The sequence below is a fragment of the Lepisma saccharinum genome, chromosome 19, assembly GCF_977018435.1.
Source record: "Lepisma saccharinum chromosome 19, izLepSacc3.1, whole genome shotgun sequence".
Taxonomy (NCBI): domain Eukaryota; kingdom Metazoa; phylum Arthropoda; class Insecta; order Zygentoma; family Lepismatidae; genus Lepisma; species Lepisma saccharinum.
Window position 1 is genome coordinate 61,828,208 of NC_139247.1, and position 25,377 is coordinate 61,853,584.

At 39.1% G+C, this 25,377-nt stretch overlaps 1 protein-coding gene across 2 annotated transcripts in view; it reads left to right on the plus strand.

The window, feature by feature from the left end:
* Positions 1–24,949, plus strand: part of Syt4 (Synaptotagmin 4) — a 350,489-nt gene extending 325,540 nt beyond the window's left edge. For both annotated transcript variants that reach the window (XM_083140973.1, XM_083140974.1), the window contains exons 5-7: positions 13,479–13,602; positions 19,167–19,360; positions 24,373–24,949. In XM_083140973.1, the coding sequence (XP_082997099.1) occupies positions 13,479–13,602; positions 19,167–19,360; positions 24,373–24,492 (438 nt within the window). In that variant the 3' untranslated portion in view covers positions 24,493–24,949. The remainder of the gene's footprint in view (positions 1–13,478; positions 13,603–19,166; positions 19,361–24,372) is intronic.
* Positions 24,950–25,377: the final 428 nt, after the last annotated feature.

The following is a 25,377-nucleotide window of genomic DNA, read 5'->3' on the forward strand; positions in this document are numbered from 1 at the left end:
TATGGTAGCCGATAAGAAAATTCAATTAATTAGTATTTCAGTAAAATAATGGAAGGAAAAACAGACGAAAAGGTAGGGTGTTAAATGCAGAAAGGATATCACAAGTTATTCTACCACCTAAGTGGCACTTAACAAATAATGAGATTTTCAAATTCGAAAAATAAGATTGTTTTGTGGGAGATCACAGATGAAGTTTCATAACTTCCAAACATTTCCTTGATTGAGGTAGGTTAAAGTTATTGCAATGTATGAAAATTACTATGTGTTTCACTGCATTTGAAATTTAAAAATAATAATAAAAAATGATTCAACTCGTGTTCCCAGTAGAAGAGTTTTCCAAGGATGTTCATAGTTAACATTGCATTACATAGAGTGCCTCTATGTTGAATTGATCTGAAATAGCTGTCATGTGCAAAGAGGGAAAGCGAATAATTTTAAATAGAAATGCACACACACGCACATATGTACGTACGTACATACATATATGTGAGCGTGTAGGAAGAGCTGAAAACTCAAATAAGCATTTCCGTCCACTGTTTTAATACCGGAAGCTCAGTGCTAAGCAAAAGTTCAACCTAGCATGTCCCATTTGAGAACGGGTTCTGTGTATAATCTGCAAAAGCGCAAAGATTACTGCTTTTGTTCAACCGTCCTTGTATGAATTAATTAATCGATTTTGAGTTTCTGTCGGCGAAACGGTACTTTTTTTATATCTTTCCGCTCGGGCGAATCCAAAAAGAGTCCCTATTGGACAATGGAACAAGTAAAAACCTCGCTTCAGATCCATTTTTTTTTATCCTTCTGCAAAATCCCCGGTTTTCATTTATGAAATTTATTTCCCCATAAACTAATATATAATCTCACATTAACGTCTCTACCCTGCGCTTCCTACTGCGTATTTTTTCCGGTACTAAATTTTCATATTGTTAAAAGGTGTCTGTCGGTTTGTTGTAGAAAGTTGGTCCTATCTCAACTCGACCTAAAAAAAGGGAGGAAAGAATGGTCCTACCGTTTCCAATTTTTCCTCCTCATTCAATTTCGTTTATTTTACTTATGACATTGTCATCGTCCTCTATTCGGGTTAGTATAATGTTTTGTGTAGTTTTAAACCCTACTGGCTGATGTCGTTCTGTAGAAAATGGTTTAGAAACCATCTTCCATTTATTAAATTCTAGTATACTTAATATCATAATGATCGACTCTTACGACACTTGGAAAAGGTTTCAACTACAGCCAGAATAACGTTCCCTGTTTTATATAGTATAATGTGGAAAGGAAAATACAGTGTTGAAGAGATCTCTTGGTGGAAACTGAGCCTTGGACAATGTTTCGTGCATAGAGAGGGGAAGAGAGTGAACGAAAGAGAATATGTAGCCATCCACCGTTTGCCCTTGTGGGATATTAAACTCTGCCTTGACTACATTATGATGCTTAGAAAGGTACTCATACAAGAGTAAGGACAATAGACGCTCTACGATTTGGTAATAAAACTTTCAAAATATAGTATCGTGGTCTTAGTCAGAATTTTGTTACAGTATTCACAAATAAAGAAAGCAGAAGAGTTAACTCCTTAAAACTACATTTTAAACTAGATCTCATCTCACAGAAATATGGACATTAAAAATGTTCAAAAGTAAAATTGTTTTCGAAGTTAAATTGGCGCTTCTTATCAATGGCTTTGTATCCTTAAAAGATGCTACTTCAAGATAATGTGCAATCCCAAGTACGCAATCCACACCACTGCTGTTTTTATCTTCCTTTATTATCACGTTATTGTTCCAGCCTGACTACAACTGGTACCTGTCTGAATTTTTCAATAGCGTTGCATTTGCTAATTACACTCTCTTCATCCCGTTGTAGAGTAAATTTCAGGCGGTAAACAAGAGTAAATTAACTTATAGCGAGTTTATTCAGTAGGTCTGCAAATTGCGCATGCATATAAACAGACTTCGTGGCACAATTAGCGAATACCAAGAAGCCAGCTGTCCTGGGTTCAGGCCATTTCTCAGCGTGCTTGGAAATATGTTTTAATAAGCTATCTTTTGCTGATCTCCTTATACCTCATACTTTGAATTGTGAACATATCTGTGACATGATTATCCTTAACCTTGGTTAACATATGTATCTGTATTGTTTTAAATATAGTAACAGGATACACCAGAGTTTTGTGGAACATTGTTTACTTTTGAAAAATCTTAAGCGCTTCAGTACTTTAAAACGTTAGGGCTCTATATACCGATTGCACAAAGAAATACCTCTGGATGGTTATTTCAGTTACGTTCCAGTTAACAGACGCCTCACCTACACAGAAATTCTCCAGCCTACGCTACGTTGACTACAACTCTGTGCTACATATAAGACAACAATGAACTAACTTATTACGAAGTAACTTAACCCATTCCCCTACAAGTGTAAGCTAATCTTTCACTGGATAAGTTAATTTGTAATTAGCTTTCTTTGTGTATGTGTGCGTCAACACGTATGGCCATCTTGCACCTTTCAAAATATACGAGGAAAGCACTTATCTAAGACTCTTACCTTAATGTTAAAGAAAGCGGTGTAAAGAGCCCATTGAAAAATGTTAATAGTTTAAGGTTGTAAAGCAACCTACACAATACAAGCACCACACGTAAGATTAGTCTAAAACTTTCTCAGAAACAGTGTAAGAGGTCCGCTCTTCTCAAAAAGCTAAGAATATGTAACACACTCTCGTCATCTCCCAACATGGATTATAAGCAGTTGGAAATTTCAAATTCAAATACAGCGTGTCCCGCTTATACGTATAATAAAAAAATTCATAACTTCTAAACAAACTGTCAGAATGATGTGATTGTTGTTTCATTTTACAGAATGACTAAGCATTTTTTTTAGCAACACATTTAGTGGTAGTTGCGCATGCGCAGTAGCCAGAATGTCTTGAAAACTGATATTATCAGTTCCTCAGTAGCCATTCGTAATGTGGTCGCCACAAGAAAAGGTGTTTTGTGTTTTGACCTTGTCTGAAGTGAAGTCTGTGACACTTGTGCAGAGATGATTTCGTGCACGTTATGGTTTGGGTGCTAAGGAAGTAGTTACATCGTACATTTCAATAAAGAAATGGGAAAAACAGTTACGCGAAACCGGTTCATTTCTCAAATCTTGTTAGAGACTTCCTGGACGAGCATTTCAATGGAAAATGGATAGAAAGAGGTTCAAATTTTATTGAATGGCCTCCACGGTCTCCAGACCTCACTGTGTGATTTTCTTGTTGTGGGGGTGTGTTAAGGACAAAGTTTACTGTACACCGGTTAGAGATTTGCAACACTTGCGTGAAAGAATTGTGGTTGCAGTAAGCAACATTACCCCGCAAATGCTTCAAAACGTGTGGCTTGAGGCTGACAACCGGTTTGGCGTTTGCCGTGCCACTAACGGTCCACATGTGGAAGTGCGCTAGTTTTCTTGATTTGTAAAAAAAAATCTGAGTTTTCCATGTGTGTACAAACTTTGGACAAAAAATATTGGTAAATAAAAACGTTGTGATTTTTTCTTTTATTATACGTATAAGCGGGACACGCTGTAGTGTACAGGGAACAGTTTTGTTTTTTTAATGCAAAAATGGAAAAAATCCTACACATTCAAATGTTTATGGATAACTATGCCGACTTCTCTGGCGCTATAAAGCCAGGAAACTTAGGTACGAATCCTAGGCAAGGCATCCTCGTCGTTGCAATTAACCTAGAGACCTAGAACAGCGACGTAAATAAACAAAAATAGAAAGAAACACATTAAAAAGCAATCACTCACTCGAATGTTGATATAGGTATTAATACAATTCCTTCCAAAACAAAGTAGGAGTAGAAAATCATCGTAAACAAACCAACTCCTTTACAGGTAGAAGATGTACGACATGTAAAAGGACCCATGAAGATTATCAAACAAATTCTCTCAAATGCTGTTGCAACATTTTTGATTAATTACATCGCAGTAAGTACATGCAAATGAAAACCCTGGAGGTGGTTGTGCATCTCAAATTACGCGTAGATTGTAGCGAAATCACCGCACTGCACTCGGGTAAAATTTCCTTGTTGAGGCGTTTTTTTGTAGTTTACAAGCTGCAACACTTGTGGTAGAATTATGTTAGGTTATCTTAGTAATAGTATGGTGAGGAAGCTCATCTAAGCTTCTGTGCAAATTATGTTTCTTATGAGATTCCACATTCCAAAGGTATGACTTTTAAGTTTTTCCTGTAGTTATAATTTGAGCAAAATAACATACATACATTATACAGGGAGGTTATTGCAGCATGCCACCGTAAGAGCGTCGGCCGCTTGCCGGTCCAGTCATGCAACAGGTGCCGGCAAATTGCGTAACAGATAGCCCGTTACACAAACCGCTTGTTTTGTAATGTTTCCACTTTTCACAATTATAGTTACAATTACAACTTAAATAAGCACGTACCTTGCCGCAAGGATGCTGGAAAAGGTGTCCTCTAAAATACAAATATTTCTGGCACTTTATTTCTGCCCATATCGCTTCTGACAGCAATGACTCATCCAACATAAAGGATTCAATTTTTCATTCTTGTCTTGCCTTCGAATAAACAAAACCGTGACTCTTATTTTGCAGATAACACAAGATTAATCCTTTTGAACACTAGAGTCAGTGGCGTGCCCAAGATTTTCGAGGGGGGAGGTTACGTATACATTATTATGCAAAACGAAAGCGCAGATAAACGAATTATTTAACAGTGTCACTTAATTTTAACGTGTGAATATTTTTGAAGTAAAGTAGCGATCATACACTGTGTGCGTTTTTCTTTCTGAGAGCGCCATTTGAAATAAGCACTTTTCCCCTTTTGCTACTATGGGATAAACTGAATATAAAAGGCTATAACTGCTCAACAACTGCATCTTTTTAAGAAATTTAAATTCTAAATGTAAGAATGAACAAAAAGCAACATTTTATGTAAATTCCGACAATTGTGAGTCCAGGGGGAAACGGGGGCCAAATCCCAAAGTTCTATTTTCCCCGTAATTACGCAAAATTTCTGAACGTCGTAATTTCCATATATTTTTTTTTTTTTTTTCAAAGTTGCGGCAGGAGCATTACATATCCTCATAGAGTAGTCTTTTGTTGTGCTTCCCTCAAAATTTGGTCCATCCAGTGTCTATAGAGCCGACGCTAGAAGCGAAATTCCTCAGATGTCGCAAGAGCGTCAGCGGCTTATCGGAGTAGTGGTAAGCCGCGAGAAGCCTCTCGATACTACGCGAATGCGACAGCTGTCGGCTACCAGTTGTTTAGACGTGTTCACTTCGGTTTGCGTTTATCAGTACTCGTGTTGTTCAGTGCTAGTGCTTTATCGTGTGTTAATTGTTATTCATTCATTAGTTATGCCGCCAAACAAATATAGTCTTGAACAAAGAGTTTTTATGTACGATACTTACGTGAAAACGAACTCTTGCAGAAAAGTAGTCAGGCGATTCGCAAGAAAATTTCCTGGCAATCCTGTTCCGGACAGACATACTGTTTACAACCTCGTTAAAAGATTACGAGAGACAGGATCTCTTGAACCTAAGAAACGTGTTTCCAGACGACGTGTTCTTACGGAAGAAAAGCTAGACGAAATTGGTGAACGACTTGAACATACTCCAAAAAAATCCCTCCGTCGGCTTGCTCAGGAAACAGGCATTTCAAAATCCTCAGCACGAAATGCCACTAAATTACTTAGATTAAAACCCTACAAAATTGCCAGAATCACACCCGAGGAGTTTATGGATGTTCAGAGGAATTTCATACGCAGATGCCGGAAATGTATTGGTGTTGAAGGAGGTCATTTTCAACATCATTTATAACACAGAAGGTTAGTGATCATCATTATTATTAGTTTTAAATATAATTTTACACTTTCGGTTTGCTTTATGCGCCGCGATGCTGTTTCTGTTACGGACTATCTGTTACGCAATTTGGCGGCACCTGATGCATGACAAGGCCGGTAAGCGGCCCACGCTCTCGCGGTGTCTAAGAAAGATTACATGTCAAAAATAAAGTGCCAGAAATATTTGTATTTTAGAGGACACCTTTTCCAGAATCCTTACGACAAGGTACGTGCTTATTTAAGTTGTAATTGTAACTATAATTGTGAAAAGTGGAAACATTACAAAACAAGCGGTTTGTGTAACGGGCTATCTGTTACGCAATTTGCCGGCACCTGTTGCATGACTGGACCGGCAAGCGGCCGACGCTCTTACGGTGGCATGCTGCAATAACCTCCCTGTATATGCACACACAGCCATCAGTTTTATTCAAAATCTTGAGGTTTTCCTGGCGAAAAAGATGAAGTTTCCTTGTATTATTGAACATTAAATTCGTAAGAAGAAGATAATTATGCTAGGTCTCTAAAGATTGGGATCTCATCATGTGCTCGATAATACAAGGGAGTCCCTTCAAACTTAGTTTTAATATTTATAAAGCAAGTATATTTGTATTAAAGTTCCATAAACAATTGGAAATTTTATCTTTACATTGACATTGAGAGATACCTCAATACTTGCTGACAGTCAACATTAGCATGTACAAACCATTTGTACTAACTTTTATGTTGGTTTCCCATTGTCATCTTGTTCTACCCATCTTGTATTGAAGTTTGTTAGCCATATATCAACTCTTTCCGGACATTAGAATTATTGCAGAAACGCTTGCTGTGCTTAAGATGAGCCAACAAATAAACATAGCTTAATGTGCGGTCGGGTACATATGGTGGATGTGCGCAGAACATCGTGCAGAACATGCGCATCGGATACGATCTTTTGCAACCGGTATCAACTGATTACTTAGAGACAATGGTGGTGTCATCGTCACACAACAACAAGGCATTAGTTGACATGACTCTAGCATGTATTTTGTGCATGGAATTAAGGAGTATATTAAATATGTATGTAGATTCGTGAAATATTACATCAATTTTTACTCGGTTAACTTAAATCTGCATAACAAGTTAATAATTATAGCACAAAACTCCTTACATTTGAAAACATATATGGAAGGGGGTGGTGTTTTTATGACCGCGGGAGACCGCGGGATACGACCCCAGGAGTCCCGAATTCGAATCCTGGCCTGGTCATGTGTGTTCTTTGTTAATGTCTCTCCATCACTCATCCTCATCGTCGCGATTAGACAAAAGTGGTAAACAAGCGACGTAAATTAACCTAATTCAATCAATCAATGGTAGTGGATGGATATTTTACAGTGTCCAGCAACTACGTTATGTTTCTCTATCACACAGATTTTAGGGAATTGTCCAGAGAGTGCAAAAAATATTTTTTAAAAAAACTTTATTACTTTACACATCCTTGAAAATATTACATTCCTGGATAAAGAATTTAAACAGAGCATACAGAACATACCACATGAAACTTAATAGTTTGGTGTCTCAAGTTCATCACTGGTATAATCCTTGATTTGCTTGTATCTCACATTCAGTGCTCATTACTTTTGATAGAAATTTGAATGTGTAACGCTCATTCTCTAGTTTTAGGAGCAACTTCTGTATAAAATTTTTTACCTTTGATTTATTCCGTTCTCGTTGGCTCTTTTGTTACTTGTTTCACCAACAATAGCTTTTTTGTTGACCAACAATCCGCATGCTAGTCTCTTCACACTGTTCTTATATGTTCTCTGTTATTTCATTGTTTGGTGCCTTTCTTTCCTCAGTATTCTTCTGCAGAGTTCCTTCTTTTCATCTTAAAAGCGGAAGGCCAACTGAGACTTCATAAACGCTCTCTGTCAAAGGTACTCAGCCCCTGTTATCATTTGTTTACACTGTAATTTCAGGAATGGTATTTTTTCATTGTGTAGAGGGAAGTGTACACTTGAAAATGTCTCAGATTCTAATATTTTTATTCAACTTTTACAATGAAAATTAAGTATAATTACAGAAAAATTTCTAATATAATGTTTTGTGATTGTGAAATTTTGTCACTACATTGATAGGGTGAAATTCAAATGATTTTTTAAAAATGTATAGGATACATCTGGCGTGAGCAACATTGAGTTTCAATAAATTTACTTGTCTGAATGAATGAATAAACAGGTAATTCCATTTTTAATGCAAGCACTTAGTGAATGTCATATGACTTTGAAAGCCAAATAGTCAAAGAGACAAACAAACATTTCAAGAAAATTGTAATGCTATATCATAGAAACCTATCCCTTAACATGCTATTCAAGTCTTTCTTAGAATTTATGTTATAACATAATTGATGCAAACGAACCAGACTGTCCCCCTGCCCTGAAACAGAGGAAAACCTTGGTTATTGTTTAAAATGGTTGGTACCAAAAACTCATTTTACATATGAAATTCAGAGGTAGCTACGAGTACTATGCATGTGACCATGATTTCGCCCCCTTCTACCGCCTTACCACTTATCGTACTTTCAATTGTCACATTTTAAAAACTCCATCACTTCGAGCGTCAAGGTCTGCGCATTGGCTTGTGTTTGAGTGATGCGTGTTCAGCACAACGAATCCCATCGGCTCTGGTATTCTCCTGTCTTTCGAGGCAGAAGTCCACTACCATGATTTCCAATTGTTCTCACGATACTGAGTCAACAACGCCCAAAAGCGAGAGCGGTAAGCATTCGACTACGAGCGAGCTCGGTCAATTAGTGTAGTTAATAAAAAATCAATTCTGATTACGAGAACAATATTAATTACTTTTTCATTAAACTTTCTCACCTGAAAGAGCATTTTCATGGTTCAAAAACCATGAAAAACGAATTATTATTTCATTGGTTGGTTTTACTACACATTAAAGAAAAACGCCCTTCTGCTCTTCTCCAAAAGTTTTGGAAAGTGTACTTACTTTTATAAATCTCGGGATTACTGTGGCACTAGAAGGGTGTTTGTCTCTCTTTCTGGAGAAGTTCGTCTACTTTCACTCGGGGCATGGAACAAGTACAGAAACTGTTCGCACTTTTCGTCGGTTTTTTCTAACTTCATTTGAGCTTCTTGTGGGAGACATTCGAGCAGAAATTCAACGCTCTCACTAAACTTAGAGTTCCGCAACGCTACACAGATCGCGGTGCCCAATTCGCGGATGACCTACTTTTCGCTACATAGCTTCATCTGTCCACCAATCGTCGTCGCTGGTGTGTGGCTTGATGAGTGTCAACAACCTCAGTTGCGAAGTCAAAGCTGTAGGGGTAACATCGCTCTCCCGTTGCAACATTGCCAAGTGCACGTCTGTTTTTGTCAGTTGTTCTCATTACCTTGTTTGTACCGTGTTTGGGTGTTTTGTATACTGATTTCCCATGCTATGTGTACTAATGTTCGGTGCTTTGTGTACTATTGTACAACTTTTATCCAATAATGGCGCTGATCAACTCTTTCTCTCCCCCGTTTTACAGTACATTTGGCAACATTCTGTGTATGCGACGCTCTTTTGTTTCGTCCCGCCATAGGCGGAGTTCTGGAGGGGCCAGGTGGGCCTGGCCCTCCCAACTTAAAACAGACTAAAAAATAACACATGATTAAGTTCAGTTACTACATTTTTGTTATGAAGCCATACCGCAAATCTTGACGTTTGGCATGATGGCATGTGCGGTAATTGCGCCACAATTGCGGGTCTTAGACGATTTGATTGATGTGTACAGTTTGAAGAAAGAAAAACGTAAAATTACTTTGTGTTGAGTCAACAGTTACTGCTGGGGCATCAAAAGAACTTTTCAATTTAATTTTTCTAAAATTTCTGAAGCTTACTATTGTACCGTAACTTTTTAAAAGTAATACGAGTATTGTGTCAATAAAAAATACAAAATGCAATAATCGTACTGTTTTGCTTTTTTTAAAAACTGACAACCAATATACTAACTAATATTTGTTTACTTAAGCGAGGAAATTTAACATTTTCAAATCTAAAAGACCTAAAACTCAGTGCTTTTAAGTTGTTGTTTTTATTTATTTTCCGGGGGAAGGCCTCCGGACCCCTTATAAACTAGGGGATATTCAATATATGAGGGTTACTGAATATTCCCTACTTTATAATATAATATGCTTCTCCCAGAGTCTGGCTCTCCAAAAGCAAAAGCTCAAACTCCGCCCACGCGTCCCGCCAGGAAGTATCGGTGCCTTGTGACTCGAAAATGCCCGAAGATAATTCAACTGATCGCTGATTCGTTGTTTCCAAGCCGCCAACTGGAAATGCGAGCGGTATAGTATCTCAGTTTTACCTGAATCCATTTAGAACAACCCAAATTACTCCGAAAAGCGAAATATGATAATGTTGGCAAACGTCCCAAAAGTAGGCAAGGAGTTTGTTTCCGCAGCTCCAAGTAGTCGTAAAGTCCCCTTTCAAACTGCAAAGGGAAGCCCAAACTACTTATTTTCAACTTGAGGCAGACTTGAGCGTTCTCATGTGGTTCTCGTATGCTCGATTCTCGGGTTTCATCCTGTGCAAGGGTCCTTGGGAGAGATAAGAGACACTGCATGATACAACTGCATCTGCGGAAATTGACGTCCAGGTACCTTGGAAACGTCTAAAGCCTCTAGTTTTCCGTTCTTGGAAACTATATCAGCTTGTTCCCTTTGAGTGAATGATAATAACATTAGAGTCTGGGCTTGGGAAGATATTTAGCCGTCGGGCTCACTCTAGAAAATTGCTAGCGTAGAGAAGAGACGGCTTTTCTGGGAAGAGGTCGGTAATATGAGGTGAGCTGAGATGAAAAGTTCTGAAGGAAAGTTGTGATTCATATAGCATTTATGATACGTTATTTTGATACAGTAATTACTTTTTCTGACATTATATCTAACGGGATAATTGGATAGCATGATTACTAGACAATGGACTTTGGCAACGATATATCTACACATGGACGTCCGCGGGATTTCTTCCAGTAAGGGACAAGCAGGACTTTTTTTCTGGGGCGGAGGAAACGAGGCATATTTTTCTCCACAATGCTGCTGCTTCCACAAAAGAACCACCTTCACTTTGAAATACCGTATTGTTGCAACGTCCTTACAATAATTAACATAAATTGCTGTGACTGAAATGAAATTATGTGTGAAATATATAATTTTAGGTTGGCATTATTTTTTCGGAGGGATTGGCCTCTCTTGCGGACGTCCATACATCTACATGGCCTGAAGGTTGTTTAAGCTCCTCAGAACTCATATTCACCTGAAGAATTTTTCCTGTAGTTAGCAAGAATGAATGGATTAATTTTTTGTGTGTGCAAATGCACACGTGGCCATTTTAAACCCTTCAGAATATACTGGGGGAAATCTCCTTATCGAAAATTCTTACTTTAGAGTTAAAAAAAGGGCGGTCAAAGTGCAAAGCTGTAAATGGACATGCACACAACACGTTAAAAAGATAAGGCGCTAAAAGAACTTCCCAGAATGCTAATTGGTTAAACACTATCATAATATACCAATTAGGGTTTTTTGTTATTGTTATTGTTTTAAGTCTCTCTTTAGCTCCACTATGGCGCAGTGGTACCGTCGTTGCCCTGTAATCAAAGGGTCCCGGGTTCGATACCCAGTGGAGGCACATAGTGGTTCGGATCCAACTTTAAACTGTAGTTTCAGTCCCGATTAGCCTTACTGTGCATAAAGTGAACTTAAAACAACAAATCAATCAATTTAGCTCTCTAGGTTAACCGAGAATAGGAAGAAAACACAATGAAACATCCATACCTTGCCCAGGATTTTAATCTAGGATCCCTAGATTCAGAGCACTCTACGCTAACCATTCAGCAAATGACGCTGACAAAAGTACCAGGTGGTTATAATTAAAGTGACGGTGTTCAGAGTGGTACAGCACGGGCTGTAATGAGAGTAGCAGTCTGAAACTTCGTAGATATGCTAATGAAGCAATGCGCTCGCGAATTATGCAAAAAAAAAAAAAAAGTTCCAATTCTCGCCACCAGGGTAAAAAATGGCGCTGTAAGCAGTCAAAACGTGGTATAGTTACAGGAAAAAGGCAGGAAAGATCAAACACATGAGAACAATGGCTCTGGCATGTTTATTAGGAACTATGGTTACAAGAACTGTTCAATATGGCCTCCCAATTCAGCAACATGCTGCATTCGTAACACGGCATGGTCGACGGTTGCTCGCAGCATGTCTGGTGAAATCTGAGCGACATGTCGTTGTATGCTAGCCTTCAGATCAGGCAGAGACCGGACATGTCCCTGATAGACACGATCTTTTAAATATCCCCACACCCAGAAGTCACATGGATTAAGGTCGGGGGATCTGGAAGGCCAATCATCTGGAAACTGCCTAGAGATGATGCGGTCATTAGTGAAGGTTTCTCGCAGCAAATCTTTCACGTGGCGAGCGACATGTGGTGTTGCCCCATCTTGAATGAAAATGGTGGTGTGTTCACAGTTCCGTTCTTGCAAAGTGACAATTCACGTGCCACAGCTCTAGCACTGGTTGCAGAAGTTGAGGCATGTGCTGCACGGTCAGCTACAGCTACAGCAACTTCGTCCACAACTTCCACGGGGATGGGCCGCCTTCCTCTCCCTGGTGCAACACCCAATTCACCTGTTTCCTCGAATTTCTTCATCATCTTCTTCAGCCCATTAATTGACATGGGCCCTCTTCTCAGCCCTTTCTGTTGGCGATATTTCCGCAGTGCAGCGTTACTATTGCTCCCATTCTGGTAAAACAACTTCACTAGCAGTGCACGGTCTTTCTTCGCAATAGCCATTGCTTTTTACACGGGAGAGTTACGGAAAATTCCACGTTTTGACTGCTTACAGCGCCATTTTTTACCCTGGTGGCGAGAATTGGAACATTTTTTTTTCATAATTCGCGAGCGCATTGCTTCATTAGCATATCTAAGAAGTTTCAGACTGCTACTCTCATTACAGCCCGTGCTGTACCACTCTGAACATCGTCACTTTAATTATAACCACCTTGTATTTGGACTTTCTACAGGATTCCCAACTAACACTCACTTTTGGTATCTCGCTTTATAAAACTGACTTTTCTATTAAAATCTTTTTTATTCTTCCTGTTTCCGATGATTATATCTTCCAGCTTTACTTTATTTAACCAGAAGTGGTCGTCCTATCAACGTGAAACCCCAAATAATATCCCAGCCTATATTGTTCAAATATGTGAGCTTGAGAACCCAGATTGAAAAGAAATCCCCTTGTCAATAGTGACTATGTGTATGATAATTTAAATAAAGTAGATGAAGGGATTTAACATCCTTCTCCAATGTAACAGCAGCTACCAGTGTTTGTAACCGTGGCGGATTGTTGCAAGAATGCTGGAATAGGATCCTTTCAGAGATAAAAGTTGTGACGTAAGACTAATCTTATGATATTGATTAATTTGTGTAACAGAATACCACCTACTGAACTTCAGCATAGATTTACTAAATTTTGACGCCATTTTCTTATTGTACCAATATGCAATTATGGAATGATAGTGTAATAAATATAAATTAATACTATCATGTATATTTATTATAATTGATTTGTTAACAGATCAGGTCCCAAGGTCGTGGAGAACTGCTTGTATCCCTGTGCTGGCAACCAGCGGCTAATCGACTAACGGTGGTTGTACTGAAGGCTAGGAATCTACCCAAAATGGACGTCACAGGATTAGCAGGTAAGGAATGGAGTGAAAAAGTAAAAAAATAAGTTACACCTGTCACATTCTCCTGTAGTGGTACCCTGTGAATATTCCAGTGCCATTCTGATGGTCTTTAACACTCCATCTTTCCCAGTAACAAGGGCTCCAACAAGATTTTTTTTTGGGGGGGGGGGAGGAGGGCAGAGTAAGATGTCACATCTTGCCCTTCAGTCATGGAAACTTATATTTTATCGTTTATTATTCCTATTTTTATTATTTCACAAATCATAAAATTGAAATTGAATTGAAAATACTTTGGCGTTGTTGACAAGTTCACACGTGAATCTACTGGATTCGCCTTCCTTTCCTTTCCTATCGGGGGACAAGGTGCCCAAACTGGAGGGGAGGGGGCAAGGACAGTATATTTCTCTTTGTAGATAAGATTTATCATAATGCGGGGGCAAAAGTGACGAAAAATGAAAGGGGCAACTGCCCCCTCGCCCACCTAATCGCCGCCACTGTCTTTAAACTGTTTATGAATGATGCATTGTCTTTTTGTATTTTTTTCACGATAGGCGCAGATATCTAACAGAAACCACTTAATATGCTATACTTCATGCACCGCAGGAAACTGTAAAAAAGTGATTCAAAATGACAGCGAGTGATTTGTCATAGTCAAATCGCAACTTCAGGACTTCTAGCAATTCGAAGAGTCGAGAAATTCCATTTTTCTAGTCCCGAACATTCTGTCGTTATTTTGATGGACATGATAGTAACTTATAGGCTGTTAATAACAGAAAACAATATTATTTGTAATAATTTCACCATTGGAATTACATTTTTTCTCCAGATATCTCAGAAGGGCAAGTGCCCCATATGGCCCTCCTTGCAGGCACCGTTGCCCACTAATAAAGTATAGGAAGCAAATGGAAGGGAAGTATTGCTGCAAAAATAAATAGAGCAGTGTCACTGCAGGAATCTATCTTCCATATGTTATAAAAATTGATGTATGTGTCTTTGTTCCGGAATAACTCTCGAACGCCTGGAGCAATTTCAACCAAACTTGGTACACATATGACTTACAATATGGAAAGAAATACTGTGGCGGTAAGACACCCCTGCCACCCCTAGGGGTGGGGGTGGGAAGGGGGTGACATGTAAAAATAATCGAAAACGACCGATATTAATGTGGAATCCATAGCTTTCAGGGTCGCTAAGATGAATAGTGACACTCCCAATGCCGTTCAATTTATACAGGGTGCCATTTTAATGGCGCCCACGGGCCACAGATTCGTATAGAGCACATCAAAACAAACAACTTTCCCCAGTAACATTTTTCTCGTTGTTGCGTCGATTCGACGCTACAGCCGTTCAAAAAAGACCGTTTTGCCGCCTGGATGCTGGCAACCCAACACAACATTTGATCGTACCTGTGACCTCATATCCTGCGGCGAAACAGCGCACGGCAGGGTTGCAAGGAACACACACATTTTGTGAAAAGTGACAAACTACCAACCACATTATTAGCTGTAAAACGAAGCGAGAAATGCGTCCAGCAGACCGAACACCATTGCCTACCAGCCAAAAGATCAGCAGTCATCTCAGGGGAAGGGGGAAGTGAACCAACGATATGAGAAATGGTAAAAAAAACGTATTGAAAATGAAATGTCAATGTCGGATTTTGTCTCAGCCTACATCTAAAATATCAACAACAATACATTTTATTGGACTTACAGCTTACATGTGGCTGTTTACGCCCAACTACATGTCAAATATTTGCAAATCTCGTTGCAAGATTGATATCTACAGGTTTGTGTCCAGATGCCATGCGGTACTTTTGTGCTGATAACGGAAGTATCCGAGGTTCACGTTGTTACATTACGGCTAAAACAAGTACAACCACAGTAACAATCTAATGATGAATCAGTACCGAATATACTGCCCTGTTCACATTTGCAAACTATTACATGTGTATCCGGTACATAGATAAACACAGTCGTCGGAGAGCTTGTATTACTACTACTACTTATATCCCTGTATTTTCAACCATTTTTGCCACTTGCCTCATAATGCCCTGAATATACATTATATTATGTGTTGCTTACCTTTGGAATTTTGAGTTCTTTCATTTCTATTTTGTCATCTGTTCAGTGTGTCACAGACAACTAGTATCAGAAGAACGAAGTGGATAGACTGAATTGTAGATGCCAACTTGGTAACTAGATTTGCAAAATATTTGACATGTAAGCTGAGAAAAAATTCGATATGACCATTTCCACTTGAATTCTATTTTCTTTCTACTATTTTTCGTATCGTTTGTTTACTTCCTGTTAGGTTACAGAACGTGTTTTCTCGTTTTGTGTTACGGTACATAATGTGGCTGATTGTAGCTATGTCATTTTTCACAGATTGTGTGTGTTCCTGGCAACCCTGGAACGCATCGCTTCACGACGGGATATGACGTCACAAATGCAATAAAATGTTGTGTGTGGTTGCCAGCATTCAGGCGGCAAAACGGGCTTTTTTTAACGACTGTAGCGCTGAAACGAGAAAACCAACGAAAAAAATGTTACTGATAAAAGATGTTTGTTTTGATGTCCTCTATACGTTTCCGTGACCCGTGGGCGCCATTAAAATGACACCCTGTATATTCTTGCTCTTGGAGGTGGAACTAAAGATGTTGTTTATAATTAAGTTTTGAGTTCAATTAATATTTAAGTGAATTTGTAAAAGATTTCACTTTATAATTTGTATACTGTACTTATACTTTTAAATACCTGTAAATAAAATGAGTTACATTTCACACTATAGTTAGAATTCAATATTTTCCTGTCTAATAGAAGATTGGAATAAATAAATACGCGAGCAACGCCGGGTTATCAGCTAGTATTATATAAAGGGCAAATGTAGCCCTGATCAGGGTCAAATGGATGGGCTGTGTTGCTATGACAGTGAAGGATGGGGGGGGGGGGAGTGACAAGCTGTGTTACGGCAATAACAGGAACAAACGGCAGCATTTTGTTGCTGTGGCAAAAATCTCTCCAGATTCGTAGAAATGTTGAAAACACATTCCAATTATCGTGCAGCTCTTTTACATTGGAATCCTTTGTGCTTCCCAGTAAATATTCGATGCAAACAAGAAGTGATTCCAAATGGATAGAAACTGGCAATTTTTAAAAGAATATTTCAACTGCATTTCCATCGCAGAGATTGTTTCATTTGCGTGGATTCACTTTGACATCCAAATTACGCCATTTCCCGGGAGCAGAAAACCACTCCGAAAAAAAATAGCGTTCTCGAGATGCGAAATTCTCTCAGGTCGCAAGCGTGTTTTTGATGGCCTATTTTTCCATTCTCTCTGTCGCCCCCATTAGCTGGGCATGCGAAACGCCGAAGCGGTGATTTTGAGCGGGCTGTTTCCGCGAAACGGAAGCAAATATATGTGATGACTACTGACAATGTTTGTTGTCGGGGAATGTAAAAAATCAACTTCGAATGCAGTTACGTCATATTCTGGAATCTTTATTCGGAATGTCTGACAATATTTTCTTTCCAAATGTCTCGTTTTACTCAATCTGGTTGTGACCCTGGATACTTTATCATGCATTCGGTTTAACGAGTGTTTGTTGTTCATTTAAAGAAGGTTCAGTATCCTTGTGCATAGACAAACCTAATTGCACTGTAATTATTTAGGTAGCATACCGTTTCAGGATATCTTCTGGTTATAGCCTGTCTCTGCAATCTATGGATGGCCGAGCGTAACGGCAGAGGAGGGGAGAGTGGGTGGGTGAACAGTGCGTGCTGCTGCAAACGGATGGTAGCTGCAGCCGCGTTTTGTCCTCCATACACTCACTCCCCTTCTCGTGTGTTCATTGGTCTGGCCCCTCTGAAGTCACTCAGAGGACTTGTTTTCGTTCTCTTGCTGCAGAGACTCCCGGGACAAAGTGTAGCAAGTGGTGTTATGAGTTTTGTATTGTTGGTTTTGATCTGCAGTCATTCTTTGTTTGTTTGTTTGATAAAGTTTTACACTTTAAGTTCATTTTATGCACAGATAGGCTAATCTAGACTAGACTGCAGTTTGAAGTGGGATCCGAATCACTATGTGCTTCCACCGGGTATCGAACATGAAGCCTCTTTGTTACAAAGTACTCACTCCTTGTAGCGACTGCACTTAGCGATAACCTCTTTTCAAAAACAAAGACCCTTCGGGGCCATTCATATGGAATAACCCAGCATGGTCTCTTTTAGAAATGTTGGTCAGTGAATTTGTGTGTGTGTATTGATGTTACTTAGCGTCGCTTTTCTGCCACTTCTGCTAATCGCAACGATGAGGATAAGTGATAATTAGATGGGATTGATAAAGGGATATTCTCAAAGACGCCCATACAAGGGTAGTAACTCGAAGTCAGAGATTTTTCAGTGTGTGAGGGGAATTTTAGTACATCAGGAAACGACTATTCGAAACTGGATCTATAGTCCACAGTTGGATAAAACCATATGAAACGCAGTTTACACAATTTGCGTAATTTATAATATTTATACAAATGATCATTGGGTATTGCCTTCTTAATCTTAATCTTAATAAGGGACCCGGTGGAGGCAAATAGTGGTTCGGATCCTACTTTGAACTGTAGGTTCAAACCCGATTAGCCTTCTGTGCATAAAAGTGAGCTTAAACATCAAATCAACACTTAATAAAGGATAACACTGGGGAACAAAAAAAAAGATTTTATTTTGTGGCATAAAGTTTAATAACAGTTTCAGCACACAAAACATCTGTGATTGCCAATTGTATGATTCGTTCAGTTGAATTGACTCCAGTTATAAAAACAAACACACCATGGAAAATGTAGGCGGTAAAATTACTCCACGCTTTTCTCGGAAATATCAAAATTTGATAATGGGCTGAAATTCCCATTAAGAAACTTATTTATTTATTTGTAAATTGTTGCTAGGCAACTTATGAAGCATTGCTAGGCAATATATCTCTTAATGTTGAATTTTGTAGTATAACTAAGCGAAATGCGTTTAATGTGAATACATTGGAAATATGAGTTCCTCACGTAGTAAATGTTTCAATAACCCAAATGTGTTTTGCTATATATGTGGAATATATTGTCTACCATCACAGAGAAGAAATATCACGGATGTAGTGAGAGATATGTATCAGGCTTATTTTGCCAAAAATCTGGGACAACAGAATAAAAAATGGGTCCCACATATAGTTTGAAAAACTTGTTTGGAATCACTTCGTTATTGGGGCCAAGGCGGACGAAAGGGACTCAAATTTGGAGTGCCCATGACATGGAGTGAACCAAAAAATCATGTTAATGATTGATATTTTTGTGCTGTGAATGTTATTTTTATAATAATACTTGCAATCACAAAATAAATATTAAATTGTTGTTAGAAGTTTGTTTATATGTATGTCTTATGTTTCCGCCATTTTGGTTTAGTTGCAAATTAGAGCCAATTCAGGAAATATATTATTATATCATCATTCAGCAGCATGAAATCGCCCTAAATTAGCTCTCAAACACTGTGCCGCAATTTCACTGTTCCCCAGTGTAATCAATCACAATTGTCTTATTTCTTTACAGATCCATACGTGAAGATCTATCTCCTGTACAACAGTCAAAGGATAGCCAAGAAGAAGACTCATGTAAAGAAGCGAACCTTGAACCCTGTGTTCAACGAGTCGTTTGTATTTGACATCCCGCCTGGTGCTGAAGGCCTGGATAGTGTTAGCTTGGAATTTCTCCTCCTGGATTGGGACAGGGTGACTAAGAATGAGGTAGGTGTGTTAGGGGCATGCCAAGGGGATTGATTTGTAGGGGGTTACAAAGCAATACATAACAATCCTTGCAGACACACAATAATGATAAAATTAGATTGATGAAGTGACATTCACCACAAATATATAGGGACGACACAACACAATCCCAACAGAGGATAATACGGGCTGGGAGTCGCCAGAGCCTCGCTAGTTTGCAAAGTGCAGTCCAGGCTGTACTACGTGGAAGAGAAATTGACATTTGGGTGTCTTTAGAAAGGGAAAACCTGTGCATTTACAAAAATGTCCCCCCTACATGGTTTCTAGGTACTTGTTATTTCATGATTGTGAACGAATACTTTTTAGAGGTTAAAAGTTTTAAACAATAAAACTAAATTAAAACAAAACTCCAGGACCTGCCAGAGCTGCTTTTTCATTGGATTAAACGTGATCAGCGCATCGAGTTCCATCGCCGCTGTTAATCAATAACATAAACATTTAATTGTATCACGGTGATAGATATATAACTGGAAAAGGTATCACCGATTGAAAAAAAATCACTGTATATCCCGTCACTCGATTGCTGTACGGTCTACATTACCAAAGTGATTGTACACAGAATTGATAACGCATTTTGTCAGCAATTACATTTCCGACAGCGCAAAAAAAGTGCATCACTGCGGTTGCTGAAAACACGACGAGATTAATTTTCCTTCCAAATCCGACCCATTTCCTGCGCAAAGCGGATATTAACCGCCATGTTGAAGTCAGAGGCAGTTAGCAAAAACTCACGTACACACAGCATGTCGCCACTCCCTTCCATCGGCCTCACCAGCGCCATCTGCCCCGCTCATTATGTGGCCGTCTGACGTGAATGGAGGCGTAATCAATGACGGAGGAAACGTTGTGGACAGAAATCTCCAGAGAGGAATTCTTCGCTCTGGTTCCATGGCGGAAACTTGATACTCGTACTTGTACTCAATTAACCATACATGGAAGTTCCTTCCGCTCTGCGCCGTGGTAGACACCACGCTTCGCCTGCCTTTACCTTGGACGATTAACAATGGTGTGCTTTGACCGTACGGAAACGTTGGGTTCCGGTTTAGTGGTTTTTGCTACATTCTACGAACTTTTCATAGTGTTTGTTTTATTAGGAAATCTGGACCAAAATGGCGGTTACTGCCGCTACCAAACCTTCTTGTGTACGCTATGGTTTCTTGGGGTGGATGACTCATATTGATAACTTACTGGAGACGGTAACGAAAAATGATAATGATAAACATGTAGTTGAAGACGAATGGATATAGAATCGTAGTACTCCGGTATTAGAAACCAGAACCTCTAGTTTATTAGGCAAGCAAGAAAATATACAATTCGTTTATATCAGTATTACTCAACCGCCGGCCCTTTACTTGGCACCGTTCTCTGACGTCATTAAGGGCATCCGATACAATTTCCACGGGAGTCTTCCCAATCCCTTCCGTCCATGGCAGTGTGCCAACTTAGCTCTCTTGGAGCCAGATCTGGACCCTGTGGCCGAGTGGTTATCACATCGCGCTGCGACGCCAAGGGTCTCGGGTTCGAATCCCGCTCGGGCTTGGTTGTTTGCGAATGTCCATTCATCAATTTCATCACTCATCCCGATCTTCGCAAATTAGCCAAGAGGCACAAAACACTAAGTAAAATAAACTAAATCAATCAATCAGTCTTTCGTGCACTCGTTCGCTGTGAACTGGGAAGCCCACTCCCCTTGCCCCACTATGATGCCATCTCTGGTTCCGACCCACATAGACCACCTTTCGTCATAATTATACATTTTGCACGTGACGTGATATTGTTATATTAACTGCGTCGGCCCACTCTCTCTTATCTCCCCAGCTACTTTTTTATAGCGCAATACTAGACGTGAAATTGACATAATATTGTCGTCAGGGAATTCTTTACTTTCGATTTCATACTCATACCACCATCGGTGGATTATTAAGATGGGCGATGCCGCCGGATCTAGATGTTGAAAACTAAGAATAAATTGTCATCAATTTAGAGTTAACGACAATAGCAGTGCCCCACCCCTTTGGCAACTAACATTACCCTAGAAGGCACTTTATCCAGCCATCGTAAATCTAGCTTCATCAGAGTCAGTTTTAACTCCATTTAAGGTGAAATTTAGTTCTTTTATGCCCATCAGGTTTGGTAACACTGCCAGGAGGCAAGGAAAAAAGCATTGATCATATGGGAGTATGATTTGATTCATACCCTTGTCAATATAAAACTTCCGATGGAATAGAAAGAGATGTCAACGGGAAGAGGGCAGTTTGAAGATGAATTTCACCAGCGGAAAAGTCGAAACTTCCATTTGATTAGCCGTACCTTGATGTTGAAGTTGATTCGGAATACATGGGATTCCGAAAATTATTATTCATGATATTTTTCAAACATCGTGTCCAGCTTAATAATCAACATAATAAAATGTTTGCACTTGCAACATGAAGACAAATTCATACTCTTGGATACACACAGGGTTTGTTTTAGTAGCAGTGCCCATTCGGGCGATACTGAAATAAATGCACAATTGGTGCGTAATTGTATCTCCTCGCCTTAAACCGGGCCTGAGAGGTTTTTATGAAGATTGCCATTTGCAGCATAAGTTGGCAACCACGTGGAAAGATCATCTTTCGCTCGGGGTTCACCAGCAACAAGAGGAAATCAATTCTCGCCAGTCCTGCCAGATCCCGTGCATCCTCCAAGTTTGAATTTTAACGGTTTGAGTTTTGGTTTCAAGTCCACTTTATGCACAGAGAGGCTAATCGGGACTGGACCTACGGTTCAAAGTGAAATCCGAGGGTGAAGCGACAGCCCAAGCTGGTAACCGCCTGGAAAGATGGCCTTTCGGAACTACGGGGTATTGCCTATTACGAAATAAAACTTTGATAGCGTCAAAATTGATGCGGTTATAAATGCTATACGTCTCATGACCTGCCCAGAAAAGAATATTGAAACCCCGACAATCATTTTGAATTACCCTGTATTTTTGGTGTACTTGACTGAATTCACTCTTTCTCCTGCAAGGAAAATTTTCTCACAAGAGACCGACAGAACAAAATGTCGATAGTGTACACAGCACAACGGTCTAAAAGTCTTCATAGACCCGAAGCCCCTTTTTCGTCGGAAATTGACAATCGATCATACGGAAGAGTGCCTACATTGAGGGCCGTATTAGACCAAATGCAACCACGCATCAGGTGTGAAATGTACAAAACACGATATGCGTGGATGGACAAAAGAAGATCGTGAAGCACCGACCGAAAATAGCTATCCACAGAAATTAATGTAGCAGCTGAAATAGCGACCTAGGAAAATATGTATTTATAGTAACGTTACTTTTTACTTCCTGCAAGTTGGGGAGGGGAGAATTCACAGACGATAGCAGAGTGCAATGTCACGTGGAAAATTCGAAATGTGAAAACAATGTCACTACATTGGAATATCACCTGACACTTCATTTGTCATTTGATGTGCGTTTCAGTGTAATAATAATAATAAAGTTTATAATGAGTCTGTTAATAAGACTTCTATTAATAATAATAATACTTCTATTAATAATAATAATAAGCGAAGTTAATATAAGGCAAATCAATCAATCAATAAATAAAATTTGTATAAAAACAGCTTTTCTACCAGAGAAATTAATAACTGAAAATTTTTAATGGATTAATTATTGAAAACCAAAAACGTTGATAGATCTAGCTGATAAGAATATCATAGGATCTAACTTTTTTGCTTATTTAATTTTGGATTTTGTAAATCTTTATGGGGGCCGGACCGCCTGGATCCCCCGTCTAAATACGTCATTGGTAACATTGGCCAATGTTTCACATTTTTACATCTATTGTAGGGTCCTGTGCAGTATCCCGTTCGAATATTTGACAGAGTTCTATCAAAAGCACTCTTATTTGGGGAGGATGATCTGAAAAGTAAATTGGGCCTCCCCAATGGCGCAGTGGTAGCGTCGTCGCCTTGTAATGAAGGGGTCCCGGGTTCGATACCCGGTGGAGGCACATGGCACAGTGGTTCGGATCCCACTTTAAACTGTAGGTCCAGTCCCGATTAGCCTTTCTGTGCATAAAGTGAACTTAAAACGACAATTCGAGCAATCAAAAGTAAAATCCCTTAAGGTCTCACACTGAACTCTTGCGTTGGGATCTCCTATAGCAACATCTCTCATCGCCAACTGAGTAGATAATTTCCTCTCAACACCACTATTACAAATCAAGACGAGCCCAATGCTGAATTTCATAACTGAGTTCATATGATGTAGCAGCTGCGCTGGAATTGGGATGAAAATTAAATAGATTATTATGGGCTGAAACTACCTATCGTTCACTATTAAAAAAATAACCTTGTTCATTAAACAAATATGAATTCATTGGATTGATATTTTGATGAGTGCTTAAAAGTGCTTTTCAATCTTCTAATAACCTTGCTTTAAACAGTGATTCTTATTTACTTACAAGAATGTGTTACTGTTCTGAGTAGCCTTCAAATCATTGAACTGAACCTTCTGTTCAGTTGGATAATGAATATTATAATCTATGAGGCCTTAAAAACATCGCTTCGCGGGCTTGCAGCAGACGACAATATGGTGGTGTGTCTGCGAGAACCAATCAGATCCGCGAATGAGCGAGCCCGGTTGCCACAGCTAGCTCGCTGCACCCTTCTGGAAAGGTGAGTGACCTCTGCCTGTTGCTACCTCCGCCTGTTTGTTCGGGTGAGGAGCAGACGACACAAGAGTATCGGCAACAGTGTGCTAGACACGTCTGCTGTTAGCCCGCGAAGCTCTCTTTCTAAAGCGTCCTGCAGTATATGTATGCTAAGAATATATGCTACTGGAATGCATATTCTTAATGTTGTTCATTTTTATTTAGTTTAGGGACATCAAATACCAGATGAGACTATAATAACGAAGTTAGATATTCAAAGACGCCGCATGTAAGAGCATGAGATGTAAAATAATGCCTTTTTCTCTCTTGTAGGTGATTGGACGGCTGGAGCTGGGTGGAGCAAAGAGCACAGGGTCCGCTCTTCATCACTGGAACGAAGTTTGCAACTCTCCTCGCAGACAAATTGCCGAATGGCACAAGCTTCGCGAGTAGCTTCTTTTTTTATTTGTTTTTTCTCCTTAATCTCTACTGAGGATGAAATTCAAACCAAATTTGCCTGCCTCTCTCCTCTGTTCAATTTTTCATCGTCTTATATTGGTCAGACGTGGATTTTAATACGTGGCGAAAGGACAATATTCATACCATAAGGCAGGACGCTCAACTACAGAGAAGATTCGATGTAAAGAAAGGGGCACAGATATTGCTGGCCAAAAACAAATTACACTTTAGCCCAAAATAGCTCTCACTTGAAGCATATTTTTTGAAAAGAAAATGTAGATGTGTTTTGAAAACAAAGCTTGTAAGTAGGTTTGTTTTTAACATTGAGGTATATAAAGTTATAGAACATCAGTACAAATTTTAGTGTGCAAGCTAATAATTAAAACAATTGTAAGAAGGGAACAAACTTTCTAAAAAAAAAAAGTCAGCAATATGTTAATATAAATTTTCTTATTTTTAATTTTATTTGTATTTGTTGAACCTGAAACAACCAAAGGTTTCATTATGTTTGTTTTACTAGTCAACAAATTTTAAAACCTGTTATCTACATACACCTTTGTATAAATCTAGTGTCATTTACAAAACCAGACGAAGCTTTAAGAAACTTAATCTAACCAAGCCTAACTTTACAAATTCTTATTTAAGCATTTGCATTTTGTTGATTCAAGTTGTATCCAAACAAAACCATTTATCACAAATAGCATACTACAGTGTTAATTTGTCTACACAAACTTAAATACTTATTGGTGCTACATATGGCTAAGTAGAATTGGGATTACACTAAATTCGAATTTTTGCGTCATCATGTGTTTAATCTTACAAGTTTCAAACAAAACGAAGGAGAGTAATCAGCGTTCTCGTAAGATTGCCTGGAACATG